Source organism: Coregonus lavaretus (assembly GCF_964263955.1).
Source record: "Coregonus lavaretus genome assembly, chromosome: 20".
Lineage (NCBI taxonomy): Eukaryota > Metazoa > Chordata > Actinopteri > Salmoniformes > Salmonidae > Coregonus > Coregonus lavaretus.
This window is the reverse complement of record NC_140007.1, coordinates 29,586,344-29,602,558: the sequence shown is the minus strand read 5'-3', so window position 1 is coordinate 29,602,558 and position 16,215 is coordinate 29,586,344. Positions and strand designations below refer to the sequence as shown.

Below are 16,215 nucleotides of genomic sequence, written 5' to 3'. Positions count from 1 at the left end.
AAAATATCAGAATTGGGATATCTGCGTAAACGCAGCCTTAGAGATTTGGGCTGTACAGTGATTAATTCCACAGCAGTAGTAGCATGTGTGTTTTGGTGGTGGTGATGAACATATTATACCCATTTCCCTACATTTTGCCTGACAAGATCTAATCCAAATAGAAGCAAAGTTAATACATTTATAGAAAACCATACTTTCCAAGGTATTTAGAATGTAATCCACAATGCTGCAGCTTCCAGACAATTCGACTGACACTTGTTTGCAGATAAAGCAATAATTTACTGATGACCATAGTAATTCATCACATTCATGAAACGATGGATTCAATTTAGATATACTCACTTACCTTTGTTTTTCAAATTAAAGCCATATCTTTGTGATGCCAGCTAGCACCTAGGTTACTTTCCTGATTGTTTCTTGAAGTTGCCGTCAATCAACCGGACAGTTTATCGGTCCATGAATGCACTTACTACTGAGAGGCAAACATTCTCATGCATGATAAAGTAGGCCTACACTTCACTCTGTTCGTATCTTTCTTTGCCTTTTACGGAGCACATGTCGTACTAACCCCTAGAAACTGTGGTTCCTACGTCAGAGTGTTGTCCACATCGATTCTCAATAGGCTGGAAATAATGGTTCCCTCCTCGATAAAGATTGATTTCCTTTAGTTTTTTTCTGTTCAGTAGCCGCTTCACATTTGATCCGAAAACTGAGGCGAAACCGCGTGACAAGTCACTCCAATTCAGACTATTAACGTTGAACAAGATACAGTCAGAGGTGGAAAAATAGAAGAGTTAGAGAGAAAATATAACTTTCACTGCAGTTGAAATATATTCCAGCCCTTGCTTCAGAGATATCCTCTCATCATTGATGGACTAATTTGGAAACTCCCAGGTATCATATCTTCATACAGTCGCTACTGGGCAAAACGTGTGAATGGGTATGATGTTCTTCCCCAGAGCTAAATGACTACATGAGGGCACAAGACACCAGTTTTCACATGATACTGACTGTGTAGCACGACAGGACGCTTTCTCATCATTAAATAACTTAATCAAGAAACCATCTGTCCCCATACCACACCAAACCTAATTCAATATGATGCATAAGGACTAAGGAGCTTATGCTGATTTAACACAGTGGTAGTGTGTGTGGGTACATTTTATCAGCTCACTCACTATGGGGTATGAATCCTGTATCAGGATTCAGTTCAGTAATTGAACGGAAATGGTGCTGTACTGAAAGACCAGTTGAAAAACGGGGAGGGGTTGAGGAACGATGTCAGCATGACCACTGCTCTTTAAATACGTCACTCATTGCTTCAAGCCACCCCACACCCACAAATGGGAGCAAACCTGTGGTGGTCTGTGCCTTTAAGATGAGGGAGGATGATTATATTTTTTATAAGCATGGCCTTATTTCTATTACAGCATATTGGATGACTGTCATTAATATTCCATTCACCCAGCTCAGTGTAACATCAATAGGTTTAGGCTACTACCTGAAACAAAAATGTTCCCTATACCTATCATGAGGTTGCTACAACTAGCCTATGAATGAAAGTTTACAACGTAGGTGCACAGGTCAAGAGACATTTTAGTAATCAAGGTGACAGACACATTCAATAAGGCCTTGCACAATCTTGCATGCATCTAGCTGATCTAGGGTGTAATCATTAGTCCAACAGTTGCAAACAATCGTTTTTATTGGACAAATTCAGGTATGTTTATCCCTGTTTTGTTCTGTTTAAGAAACGTTTTTCAACATAATTGGCAGAATGAATACACCCCTGATCACACGCAAACACAGTTAACTTTCATAGCAGCCACATATAAACAGCATGATCCCTTTGATCATTGGTTAATTATTTCTCGCATCTACACTCTCTCCTTTTCTCTTCGCTTGTGGGCTTCAGTGCAGAACACAACAGCTGTCTGTGACCAGACGAAAAAACATTTCCATGCCAAACCTTCATATCATAACCGCTACACACAGCCTACATCGTTGTCACCATATTAGCTAACGTCAAGTCAACATAGCTACTAGAACTAACGCGCTAGTAAACCCGCTACAATCATGCAGTACAGTGTACAGTTAGCAAGCAGTTTAGGAGTTACACCGGCGGGCACCGGTGGAAATAAATTAATAAAACCAAAAGCTTACTTGGAAGAGTTCCAGTGTTGGATAGCCATAGCCAGCTAGGTAACATAGTAACCCTCTCTGTTTGAGCTGGGTGTTTGAGTAGGCTAAACTAGCTAGCTGCATTCACTAAGTAAGTGAAAAAAATACAAAATATAGCCATCTCTCGCTCTTTTGCTTCTCCTTCATTTTTTAAGAAATTAATTTGTTCAAAACTGTTCAACTATTGTCTTTCTCTTTGAGTCAACTACTCACCACATTTTATGCACTACAGCGCTAGCTAGCTGTAGCTTCTGCTTTCAGTACTAGATTAATTCTCTGATCCTTTGATTGGGTGGACAACATGACAATTCATGCTGCAAGAGCTCTGATTGTTTGGAGAAGGTCCTCCGGAATTTGTCATAATTACTGTGTATAGTCTATAGCCCTATTCGAACAGGATTAGTTTTACTGGGGGAGGTCAGGTAATGTAATTATGTGCACAAAACACCACATCTGTAATTCTACTCCCATCCGAATCGGCCATGTCAGTAATTTTTACATGACAGGAGAGTAACAATTTCAGCCAGATTAACCTACAGTTTTTTGCCGAACTCCAAGATCCTCTGATAATACTAGTTCCGTGCGAATCGACATCCCTGTGTTTTGAGAGAAATGTCTGAGTGTGACAGGTGATGCTTGCGGTTTGAGAAAGAAAATAATTGATTAGATAAATTGAACGAAGTACTGCGCATAAGATATATATGAATGGCCTACATGTTTCAACTTTCACAGTGAATGCTTTTGTTTATATGTTGTGTGCGTATGAATTGAATATTGCCTTATGCATCAGTAAAACATATTGCGCCTATTTAATGCAACCCTTGCTGTTAATAGATCGCAAAGTAGCATACAACTGACCTAAACGTTTGGAAATGACAAGTTAACTTTTTCATCCATAGCCTTATAAGGCATCTCAAGTGCACTGTTTAGCTCACATCTGAAGGCTGTGATAAAATATCCTAATGATTATGATCACACTTCCTCAATTAAAATATTATGGCAACACTACACCAAAGAGGGTTTAGTATGATTTAGAAACTTGGGAACCAAACTCGAGTTATCAGTGTAGCGCTGTTGTCACCTGGACTTGTTGAAATACGAATTACAGGGGGTAGTTTGAAAAACGCTAATCCCGTCCGAATCTCCCTCTGGAATAACGGACATTCTGGGGTAATAATTACATAACCAACGTTCTCTAGTAATACTAGTCCCGTGCGAATAGGGTTTATGGAAGGGGGTGAGAACCACAAGCCTCCTAGGTTTTGTATTGAAGTCAATGTACCCAGAGGACAGAAACTCGCTGTCCTCCGGCTACACCATGTGCTACTCTACAGAGTGCTGTTGAGGCTACTGTAGACATTCAGTACAAACCGCTCCGCAACGTAGCGAACTTGAACACACCACAGAAGTATCTTATAGCTGCTAGCCTCGGGTGCAGTCTGTGGTACTGATCCTCTTATTGTGCTTGGTAAAATAAAATAGGTGTCAACTCGTAATTTCTTTAAGTCGACTACAAAATGCCACATTTACAATATATTTAGTGAGATAGGTTCTAATTGAAATCTGGGCTACAGTCTATGACTGAAGTTTAGCCATAGAGTCCAGGAACTACGAAACCATATACAAGAAATCAAATGATCATAATCCTAAAAAGTTAAATGAATTTGGGTGTGAAACCACCTCTAATCAAATGATGCTATGTCAGTGATGTGTTAGGTGTATAGTGCCGATCTAGTGCACAGACTAAGGAAACCCACTTTGCGACAACTTTCATTAACAAAACACTTTATTGCAGCACAGTTTGTCATTATTACATATAAACTACTGCTCTTTTGAGTGAGGGAAAGAAGACAGCCGCTTGGAGCAAACATTTAGGAGTAAAACATTTAAAAAAAAACATATTCACAGACTGATTCCACATATTGTAGTGATATAGAAAGTTGATGGCCATCAGCTACCTCCCATAATGGGCCAATAGAACAGAGAAAATGGATCTTAAACATTATCAGACTCAAATATATTAAAACCATACCATGCTGTATCACTTGCCACTTTCTCCCCAAAAGTTGTCAAATGTCTTCACAGATTATGCATGTGTACTTTGACATTTAAAAAAAGGTCCAATGCAGCCGGGGTTTTTTAAAATCTCAATATCAAAATATTTCTGGGTAACAATTAAGTGCCTTATTGTGATTGTTTTCAATTAAAATGGTAAAAAAAAAAAAGAGAAAATAAAATAGCTTCTTAGCAAAAAGCAATTTCTCAAGCAATAATTCCTTTTGGACCGTTAGGACTGTCTGGGAGTGGTCTGAGTGAGGCACCTAATTGGAGAAGCTTAATGGGAGGGATATGTAACCTGAAAACGAGGTTTGGAACTCTGTTATTAGTCTATTACAGTTTTTTACAATGGCACTAATTTCAGAACCTTGACATCATTTTTCAAAACTCTAGACACAAAACTCACAACCAATGATCAAAATGCACATTTTTCAATTGCTTGGATACAATACACATAAAACTAAGATAATTTGTTCATTTAACAAAAATCACCTGTTCAATACGACACAACTTAACATCAAAGTACTACTATTTCAAAAGGCAATTCGCACATTACATTTCAGATGAGTGTCTATTAATTTCATTACAATCATCAAACTATCAATTGATACAACTGCTCAAAATGATAAGTAACTGTTGCATTACTCTTAATGCATACTTGTATGGAAACAGACAAACAATATTCCATGTTTAGATCATGAAAGTTTCAAGATAACGAGATTCATTGTCACCAATTAGCGTGGAGCATGAACCAATTAGACTACATTATCTATGGATGTAATATTTCATCATCATTCTTTATCAGACACCGTTTCTATGGTCCCATGTACCACCTTTTCAGACTACTTACAGTATTCACAGTACTGCACTGTATGGATGCGGGCCCTTGTAATTGCTTGTCCAATTCTGCCAACTCGTTACTGATGATTGAGTTCACATTGTGGAACGAGTATATAAAGAATTGATTGGGATCCACTTGCAACAACATAGCGATACGTACTGTAACATGGAGCCGGCAGGTGATCCAGGTCACAAGAGGTCAAGCAGTGGTGGGAGGAAGACGAGGAAGACGTGTTGGTCAAAGGAATGGCAGGGGACAAGCACCCCTTCTGAGAGGTGGTCGTGGGCCTCGTTTGAGAGGTGTGGGGGAACGTGGTAGAGGACAAGGCCACGGACCAAGACAAGGCCACGGACCTTCCTTGATGAGCTCGATCAGGTCTGTAGAGCTGATGGCGTGACCTATGTCATTGTGTGGGATAATGTCAGGTTCCACCATGCTCATATGGTGCAAGCATGGTTTCAGGCCCATGCACAATTTACCACCCTATATTTACCCCCATACTCTCCTTTCCTTAACCCGATTGAGGAATTTTTCTCCACATGGAGATGGAAGGTTTATGATAGGCGCCCTCATGAACAAGTCACTCTTCTCCAGGCCATGGATGACACATGCAATGACATCACGGCAGACCAGTGTCAGGCCTGGATTCGCCATGCCCGAAGGTTTTTTTCCAAGATGTTTGGCTAATGAAAACATCCATTGTGATGTAGATGAGAACCTGTGGCCAAATCCACAAGACAGAGTTGATGAAAATGTAGAAGTACAGTAATCACTCCTATGTTTTGCTTTTTACAGTACAAGCAAGCAAATTGAGGAACACTGCATTTGATGTTTTACAGTATTGTATTGTTTTTCACCAATATATTTCAGATTTTGTTCAATGATTCCATTGTGTCTGTAGTATTCTCTCTACTACTGCAGTACTTTTACAGGGATGTATTTACATGTAGTACCATAATGAAACATGTATCACCTATTTTGTACTACAATATTTAATGATTGTATGAACAATGACACAGTGAAACTAATTGGTTGCTTGTGTGTGGGTGATCTAAATTAACGTTTCATTGGTATTTCACAATACATTTGTTTTTGAACCAATGATTGTGCAAGTGCAATATTTCTTTAAAGATATGAATGCACAATGCAATGTTTTGAAGATTGGACAGCCTGTGTTACAAGTGATGACCGTTTTGAGTTTTGTGTCTAGAGTTTTGAAAAATGACGTCAAGGTTCTGAAATTAGTGCCAAAGTGATTGTAAAAAACTGTAACTAATACTGCCGGGTGATTGCGCCAGGTAGGCCAAAACTCCACCCATGCAAAATGAGCTGAAATTTCAGGCGTTCTTTTCAAACAGCTCTTACACTAAAATGGCATTATCATTTTCACATAATTATTCCAACCTCATTGTGGAAATATAGATAAAACATAGGAAAATCATATTTATGACTGCACTACCCCTTTAAGAGGTGAGTTTCAGCTTGAAGAGGACAGTCTGAGGTGTGGTGACATCCGCCACTGCTAGTTCCTGTCCATCAGACAATCCCAGTTCTGCAACACCACAACATTACATTTACAAGATGGCCGAAACAAACACATAGATTTATATAGTCTACCACACACATACCATGCACGCATTTGGAAAAAAAAAAAAAAACATCTTACCTTTCAAGGTTTTGCAAAGGTTTGGTCTAGTTCTTTCTTCAATTGAACCTACAGTCTGTAAATACAGTGTCTTATTTTTCCCATCCAGGGTTGCTGTGATGGCTGGGGACTTCATTTGTCTGGAAAACAAGAACGTTTTAAAGTTAACAACGACAACTTCACATTTACACTTCAATAACCATAAAAACAGCCTATTCTGTGTGAAGACATGACAGACGTCAATATCAGTCAATCTGGCTACTAGCAGATGTACTCACAGGGAGGCGTTCTCCGTCAGGTACTCCAGGACCTCCTGTAGCTTGGCAGAGGGTGGGAACTGTAGATCCTGGGGCACCTGGCTACAAGCTGAGCAGTTCTCCTGTCAGACCAAACAAGAACATGAAGGCACAAGTAGCCTGACACCACACCATCCCCTTTACAGCCTTGTGTGTCAATAGCACCGTCAGTAACATTAATACAGTTCTCCTTAATAAAATGGGCAAAAATATATCCATTAAGGATACTCATCTGGGTACACCCAATACATTACTAACCTTTCGCTCTGCCTCAAAGGTGTAGGTGTACAGTCCGTCCACAGAATTAAATACCAGATAATTATTCAGTGGAATATAAGCGCTGCAAAGTCAGAAAAGGGTAATATGAATATGATACCTAGTTTGAAATTGACCTTCTCTCCAGTGAGTCCATCATGTGGAAAAGGGATGATTCATAGTACTAACCTTGAAGCTATTTTAAAAACTTCTGTGGAGCAGGCAGCTACAAAGCAACAAAAAAAGGTAAAATAAGTTATACTTTACTTGAACCTAAATGTAAAAAAGTAGCTACTTGTAATCAATTTAGGATTCTTCAAGATAAAACCCAATGACACAGTCAATAAGGGTTTCCTACCAGCTATTACAGCATTAGTTGACGCCACAGCAGGGATGATCCTCTTCACGACACCTGAGGCAAAACCATGTCAAAATAAATCTTTAACTGTACTTTTCACAGATTTCGGCAACCAATACTTGTAAGCGGGGGAGTTGGTGTCAATACAACTTCAACTCAAATGTTACAAAAATGGAAAATGGAATTGAAAGCAAATGTTGCTTGTACTATACAGTTTGTATAACTGAAAGCTGGTAAAACATGAGTTTTACCATCTTCAGGACAGGGTGTTACAGTATGGTTCTCCTCACCTTGTGTGAGTCTGTATGTGACTCCTGTGATGCTGTAGTCAGCAGCTCTGTCCTGGGCCCTCTGGAACACCCACTGGATGTGCTCAGGGTTATCCCCATCCAAACCAACACCATCTGAGGGACAGACAAGAGCCTGACAGTCATTATCTGCCATTATCTGTTATAATGGGTATTATGTTGATCTTTATGATAGTGTTATGAAGGAATTATGACCACCTAAAGGCACATTGGGCAATACCGCAATTTGGGGAGGGGTAGGTGGGAGAGGTTGAGGGTAGCTGAAGGCTGGGACTAAAAACAAACAAAAGGTAACTAATGTAAAATATACTGTCCGTAAAATGTATTTGGTATGTATAAGCTGGAAGTAGAAGCCTGAGTATTGTTGTCCATTAATTTACTCCAATTAGGGGAGGGGTGGTAGGTTTAGAGGAAAACAAAGAAGGAAAATATATCATAATAAAAAATATTTATATATATATATATATATATATATATATATATATATATATATATATATATATATATATATATATATATATATATATATATATACATACATACATACACACACACACACACACACACACACACACACAGAACAAAAATATAAACGTAACATGTAACAATTTCAACGATTTCACTGAGTTACAGTTCATATAAGGAAATCAGTCAATAAAAATAAATTCATTAGGCCCGAATCTATGGATTTCACATGACTGGGCAGGGCATAGGCCCACCCACTTAGGAGCCATGCCCAGCCAATCAGAATGAGGTTTTTTTTTTCCCACAAAAGGGCTTTATTACAGACAGAAATACTCCTCAGTTTCATCAGCTGTCTGGGTGGCTGGTCTCAGACAATCCCGCAGGTGAAGAAGCCGGATGAGATCCTAGGCTGGCGTGGTTACACGTGGTCTGCGGTTGTGAGGACGGTTGGACGTACTGCAAAATTCTCTAAAACGACGTTGGAGGCGGCTTATGGTAGAGAAATTAACAATAAATTATCTGGCAACAGCTCTGGTGGACATTCCTGAAGTCAGCAAGCCATTGTGTTGTGTGACAAAACGGCACATTTTAGAGTGGCCTTTTATTGTCCCCAGCACAAGGTGCACCTGTGTAATTATTATGCTGTTGAATCAGATTCTTGATATGCCACACCTGTCAGGTGGATAGATTATCTTGGCAAAGGAGAAATGCTCACTAACAGTGATCTAAACAAATTTGTGCACAACATTTTAGAGAAATAAACTTTTTGTGCATATGGAACATTTCTGGGATCTTTTATTTCAGCTCATGAAACCAACACTTTACATGTTGTGTTAATATTTTTGTTCAGTATATCTATTCCCTTAATAACACATTTTTGTAAACCTTTTTTTTTATTTTTTATACCAGTTTCCTGGCCGTTTCTGCTCTTTCTAAAAGCAATCAAGATGCAATCGGCCAGGGCAGAAACGGCCAAAAAACAATGCTGTATTTCAAACTATACCGTTAGATGGACATAATGCCCCCACAACTGTTATAATAGGTATTATGTCAATCTTTATGATAGTGTTATGGAGGTATTATGACGGGTGATACAGCATAATAATTTTCTGACCTTTTTGATTGCAATCAAGAGGTGATGTGACATGTAATAATGAGTAGAGTGTTATTCATGGACGTACCTCCAAAAGGCTTGTCTTTGGGCCACTGTAGCATTCTGACATACTCAACGCAATGCTCTGGCAACCGCGGCATAGACGCAATGGTGCACATGGGGAAATGAATCTATGGACCAAAAGAATACAACAAATTAGGCTATACAACACACAAACAATTTAACACACACACCAAAGCTATCACTGATAAGCAACACAAAATGGCTGCAGAACACAAATCAATCTCCAACTTAACATTTAAGTAGTCTACTGAAGTAGTACACTAAAAATGGCAGATATATTTGGCAGATCGGAGAGAGCTTGGAGCACCTGTGGTGGGTAGAGCTCCAGGGTGCAGTCGATGCATGCAGTCATGCCAGGCAGAATGACCCGAGCGTTGCCTTTGAAACCCTCCGTCCCACCATCAATGAGGGGGATGATGGACCTGGGATCCAGAACACCATCCTCGTAGCTCAGGAGAGATATCTGTAAATGGGGTCTTCAGTTATTTAGAACTGACGTTTTACACACAGGGATTTTTCTGCCATTGAAATCCTTGCGTTTTTATTAATACATTATCGGGATGGATAAACGCTTTCAGTGTAAACTTAAATGACTAAAACCAGATATAAATCATGTCTAAAAGATAAATGGACCTGTTATATAAACTTTGAGAACTAACAATCACCAAAATAAAAGCTAGGCAGTCTGCAAAATGTGTAGAATTGCAGGAAATTAGCTTTAAAACAAACAATTTCTCTAAGCTCCATGGAGAAATGTGTAGAATTGCAGGAAATTTGCTTAAATATTCCAACATTTCTCTACACTGCCAAGTTTGGGGCCTCTAAACATTTCTCAAATCCAGCTGTGCCGACCGTGCCCATTGCCACGCTCCCTGCCACGCCACCTTCCATGCCCACCACCTAAGCCCCTTTTTAATCCAGAAAAAACCCTGACATATACACACAGTCCACATAGCATATAGTTTATATTAAGACATACCAGCATGCCATTCATCCAACGCCTGGCGATGATGGAATCTAATCCACAAACAATAATATGGAATTCTACAAATAAGAGAAGAAAATGTGTGTCAGAGCCATTGTTATAGGTACAAATGATTTTAGAAAACTCCATAATGTACACAAAGTCTGCACTTACGTCTGTAGAAAGATTCATCAAAGTCTTGGATTTTGTTAAAGTGTCTGAGCAGGATATTATTTAAGAAACATTAATAATAGAAGATACTTCTACAAATGTTCACATGCTCAAGCTTAGTAATGCAATAATTTGTATGGGGTAATCCTACACTCCGGTATTCAACACGTCAGTTGCAAAGGATACGGGACGACTCGACATCCAGGGACGCGACTATTGACAAAGTCAGCAGCCACATCTGCTTTCGGCCGTCCAACATCTTTGGTCCTAAACAGGGTATACAGATGAGTTGTGTGTGTTTAACAGTAAACTCTTAAGACTCTCTCTTTCAGTAGGTTTTTTTCTATCAACCGTGAACACACTAAGGTTGTTATTCATCATAAGTAATAGATGAATGGCCATAGGAGAAGGTGGGAAAATGGCAAGCCAAACCTGAAAAGGAACTGCCTGTTGAGGTTGGAGATATCAATGGTATCCATGTCAACAACATGAATGTGACGAAAACCTGACAGGGCCTAGAACAAGGCAAAACCACACATTAAAGTAGAACTGACAGCATTTTAGCAACATTACATCTTATTCATATACACCCCCAGGAAGAATATGACGCATTTTCTTACATTTTCTGACAAGCGAGCAATTAGATATGGTTGTTTTCCATAAATTCATAGAATGTTTGGGAATGACGTATAGTAAGGGATTTGTGAGAATTCTATAGCAATATTGAGTGGGAAAGCAGCCGTGCGTTTGGACAATTAATAGACACTGCAGTAAATAAAACCTAATAAAAACATTGGTCTTGTCCAGGACCGGAGTCTATGCAGACCTGTGCACCATAGCCAATCAGAGCTACAGTAGGTCTATATGCAAATAAGCCATTTGCCACACAGGCCTGCCTTCCTTTCACTTTGAACTGGACTGTGTGTTTACAGGCAGTAGCAACAACGCGACTTTCGATCATTAGAACGCATTCGCCAAAAGCCCAAAATAAATACACCTGAATAGATTTCTGCAAATATGTAAATACCACGGGAGTTGTCTTACATTTGGGAACGTCACAATCCTATTGATCAAACAACCATGAAAAGGTAGGCTCTCTCCCTCAGTTGCCTATGCACATCAACAACTAATGCTAGCCAGAGCGAGATGAGCTAAAATCTAACTAAGGAATATTAGATAAACCCTCTCAAACTTGTTCAGCTAGTTGGCTGTCAAAATTACACTGATAAACAATGGGGAATAGTAACTAGCAAAACAATTCACATGTTTTGCTAGTTAATGAAAAGACAGCAGCATCCCTAGCTGTAGCCACCAAAAAAGTGGGTGACCTTACGCAGATTAAGATAAGCAGAGTAAGGTGTTTACTAACGCCATACTCGGCCTTCTGCCATAATCAGTTTAATATCAAATTATTAGTGTGCATGTAAACGTACTCACTGTCAAGCTTTAAAAGCCAAAGCCAGACTGGAACATTTTAGTAGCCTAGCTAGCCATATGTCTGCCTGTAGACTTTCCCTCCGCTGCACACTGTAAACGAGACCTATGCGAGTAAGTGCATCAGGCTGTAATTTCATAAAGTAAACGATTCAACTGTTGACTCATTTATACTGTGTGTCCTGTTCGGCCCACGGGTCTTGTGTTTGACACGAGCGCTGGCCTATTAGCCACGTTATGACTGACTTTTGATCATTTCCCTTGATAGTTTGATTGTATTGACATTCCCAGCCTTAGTTACAGTCGTCCGTTTTTGTTCAAAATATTGAGTCATTGAAACTGAAATCTGAATGGGTGGAGGCAGCAAACAATGGACCAGGCCATCTGTGATATTTTTTTATTTTATTTAACTAGGCAAGTCAGTTAAGAACAAATTCTTATTTACATTGACGGCCTACCCCGGCCAAACCCGGACGACGCTGGGCCAATTGAGTGCGCCCTATGGGGCTCCCAATCACAGCCGGATTGTGATACAGCCTGGAATCGAACCAGGGTCTGTGGTGACACCTCTAGCACTTGAGATGCACCGCTGCGCCACTCAGGAGCCCAACCTGATAGCAATATTTTTTGGACTATTATACAGCAATGAAGTCCATCCATTTATACTGCCAACAATGCCTTACTGTACGTCATGGAATTTTGAGTCAAATAGAACCTATTTTTAAAACCTCTCTTTTGTAGCATAAACTGGGAATTGCATATATGCAAAGTAGTTCAAATGCTGTCAGTTCAACTTTAAGATATTGAAGTGCAGAAACAGACAAAGATAACAAACAAAAGCCTTGCATGCATTTGCACCTGGAAGCTGGACATAATCTCTCATACCAGATTTTTGAGCAGCTCACACCCAAGTCCTCCAGCTCCAATGACCAGGATCTTGCATGTCTCCAATAAGAACCCAAGGGACTGGGAACATAAAAGAGTTGGTTTGGTGAATGCTTATCTCTATCCCCTAAATAAAGGAAATGTTATTAGTTATCTATTAGTTATTCCTTCCTTACCTCAGTGCTTGGCTCAAAGTCAGGATGAGTGAATGGGCCGGGTCTCTCAAGGAACTTCTTCACATGGTTCCATCGGCCATCCCAGTCTCCACTGTCTCCTCCATCTACAGCCATTCTGCACACAGAGAACACAAAGGTGCTCTGCTGCACATATCAAATGAGAAATCATTCAAACCATTATCACAAGTGTGATGAGTCAAAACTAGATAGCTAGCTAGGTAGACACAGGTCTGTAACATGTACATTAACATCAGGATGATTTCCCTAGTATAGCTAACTAACTAGCAAGCTAGTACCTATTAAATTATTTGATTATCATATGTGAAAATTCAGGCTGCAGATTTAATCATTGGCAGCAGATGTTGCTGCTGCTAACTAGCTAGTGGAAGCTAGCTGGCTACCATAATAGCTCTCGAAAACTCTAGGCGGCATTTTGCATTCTCCCTACTACAGTTCTCAGCGGTTAGCGTCGCCCACGACTGGCTCATGTGAACTACAATCACGATGCTGTTTTAAAAGGTGTACTAAGCAGAAATCGCTCCGTCATTTCCTGGTTGCTAAAATTCTAATAGGTCGCCTAATTTCAGTTTATGTGACAAAACAAGCAAGTACAGTGTAGAGAATCATTGTACCATCTAAACCGCTGTGAAATATATTTTCCATTAGCAAAAATATTCAGGGTTCGTACAGACAGTGGTAAGTCAAATTCAAGGACTTTTAAGTACTTTTTCAAGCACTAATATTCATTATCAAGGACCATAAATTTGTAATAGTTCCTATTATGCAATTGTTTCTAGTCACCAACAGATGGTAGTATATCGCCACAACCTCATGAAAAAAAAAGTATAACTTACTATACATCACTCCCTTACAAGTCCTACTCAATAATACGTGTTCCACTATTTATTTACTACATACATTTGTGGTAAGTCAGTACTGATGATGTTGACTTATTTCCTTATGCGAACTGTAACTCAGTAAAATCGTTGAAATTGTTGCATTGAGTGTTGATCAATGCTGGGAACACAATAATAAGTGGGTAAACGATAATTAACTAAATAAAAAAAAGGTGAGTAAACGCTATTTCACAAATAAAAAGGTGTGTAATTGGCATTTACCCTCACAACATCCCTGGTTGTGGTCTGGCAAAACCCATTCATAAACATCAATATCCTGCCAGGCAGGCTTGAATCTACATTTGCCCGGCATTTTAGCTATCGATGTGACGTTTGGCGGCGCCTAATCAATAAGTTCTGTACCTGCCTGGCTGAGTGCCAGTGTGGGTGGCATGAACGATCTCGCCTGGCAACCAGAGCGCGAAAACACGTGAGGAAAGAAAACTTGGTAGTCTGCCTGGAAATTATATCATATTAACATATTTGATCATTTTCTGTTTTCCTCTCATTTTAATTAAAGTACTTTTCAAGTACCAACTTCAGATAATGTCTGATTTAAGGTATACCAGTACTTGAATTTCAGAGTGCCAAATTCAAGTACCTTAAGCACCTCATGCGTCCCTGAATATTGTATTTTCAGCTGTTTGAAGCTGGTGTACAAAACTGAAAGTAAAAGAACCAAAAATGAAACTTAAGTACAGGAAGCATATAAATTGTGAACAGAACAGCTTCTTAGACTTGCTTGCAATCAGAATGACAGAGCTATAACTCACATTTCTATGTGAATTTGGTCAGGTCCCACAAAAAGTTACATATTGCAGCTTTAAGGTTTAGAAACGCCAATAACCATTGCTTGCATACAGCTTTCGAAATATATGGACCTTAACTTTTATCAGCGAGAAAGAATCCTTGAAATAAGAAAGATACACTTACTGTATTACTTCTAATACAGATCCATACAGCTATGGGTGCCTCCATCTGATGAAACTACACTTCTACTACACTTACCTGGTTACATTTAAGATAACTAATTAGCACAGTTGGTCGGCTCTGTCTTATATCTGTAAACAAGCGCTGTAACATGGAGATATGGCCATGTGGGTACACTAACCCTATAAAAAGGTGTGCATCAATTTAACCTTTTGTTTTCTGAAAATGATTTCTCGCTGATATTAAAGATAAGGTCATTATGCTTCCAAAATCGTACCGCAAGCGATGCGTGTTAATGTTCTTCTCAGTCAGCTCCTCTATTTTCCTTCTTTTCTTCTCCCTAAAAATTAGAGAATAAAAGAAGGTTCAATGCTTGTTTTACAGCAGCATAATTCGGTCAGCTACAATATCTATTTTGGTAACGTTACTTACGGCTCTTCAGCATCCGCCATACTTTCACGCTGCCATGTCCCAAGTGAATGTGTGAATGTACTGTATATTCACGAAAATCAAACCTGCGTTAGCATATGTGCTCAAAGTTTATATGGATTTGCTGCGACTTTTTGTGTAGCACGCTGTTATAATGGTGCTTTCACGACAACTGAGAACTCGGAGAAAACGAGGTCAAATCATCACGTCAGTGATATTCGGGTCGGAAAGTCGGAGCTCTAGAAAGATGCCCGAGATTCCGAGTTGGATGACCGTTCAAAACGATTTTCCCACTCGGAGCTCATTTTTCCCGAGTTCTTTAACGCTCGGAAGTCAGAGATTTCCGAGTTCTCAGTTGTTTTGAACGAGGCATAAGGTGAAGCTATAGACTGTAAAAAAAATAAAAATAGAGTGAAGCACAACGCAATTTTGATTCGCATCAACATTACTGCGCTTGTCCTACTCTCGCGAGAAGCTGAACTGCTAAGAACGAAAACTGATTTGATCAGCTGATCATTATGTATGAGAGAGGTTCCAAGGTGTGAGAAGTGTGCAGAAGGGTATGAGACAAAGGAATATGTAGCATTGGGGAAAGTAGTGGTATGTGCTAATTGTAGGGGTGCCCATGGGGGGGTCAGAAATGTCCCGTGCGAGAAAGGCAGGTTGAGGTTTCCAGGGTAAGAGTAGTGAAGAAGTTGTCATATGCTGAGGCAGTGAAGAAAGTAGAGGAAGATGGGTCAGGGGGG

At 39.6% G+C, this 16,215-nt stretch overlaps 1 protein-coding gene across 2 annotated transcripts; it reads right to left on the bottom strand.

The window, feature by feature from the left end:
• Positions 1 to 3,955: 3,955 nt before the first annotated feature.
• LOC311148309 (NEDD8-activating enzyme E1 catalytic subunit-like) lies at positions 3,956 to 15,816 on the bottom strand. Of its 2 annotated transcripts, XM_084185229.1 has the most exons (17): positions 15,473 to 15,816; positions 15,318 to 15,380; positions 13,215 to 13,329; positions 13,039 to 13,119; positions 11,152 to 11,234; positions 10,906 to 10,986; positions 10,723 to 10,766; positions 10,564 to 10,628; positions 9,892 to 10,047; positions 9,589 to 9,691; positions 7,925 to 8,038; positions 7,635 to 7,688; positions 7,466 to 7,502; positions 7,280 to 7,361; positions 7,004 to 7,104; positions 6,747 to 6,865; positions 3,956 to 6,632 (listed from the first exon to the last, which is right to left on the bottom strand). In XM_084185229.1, the coding sequence occupies exons 1-17, from the start codon at positions 15,490 to 15,492 to the stop codon at positions 6,544 to 6,546; spliced, it is 1,407 nt and encodes a 468-aa protein (XP_084041355.1). In that variant the 5' UTR covers positions 15,493 to 15,816; the 3' UTR covers positions 3,956 to 6,543. The 2 variants fall into 2 exon arrangements, with proteins under 2 accessions (XP_084041355.1, XP_084041356.1); XM_084185230.1 differs by lacking the exon at positions 15,473 to 15,816 and having other exon boundaries at positions 13,215 to 13,358.
• Between the last annotated feature and the right edge of the window lie 399 nt (positions 15,817 to 16,215).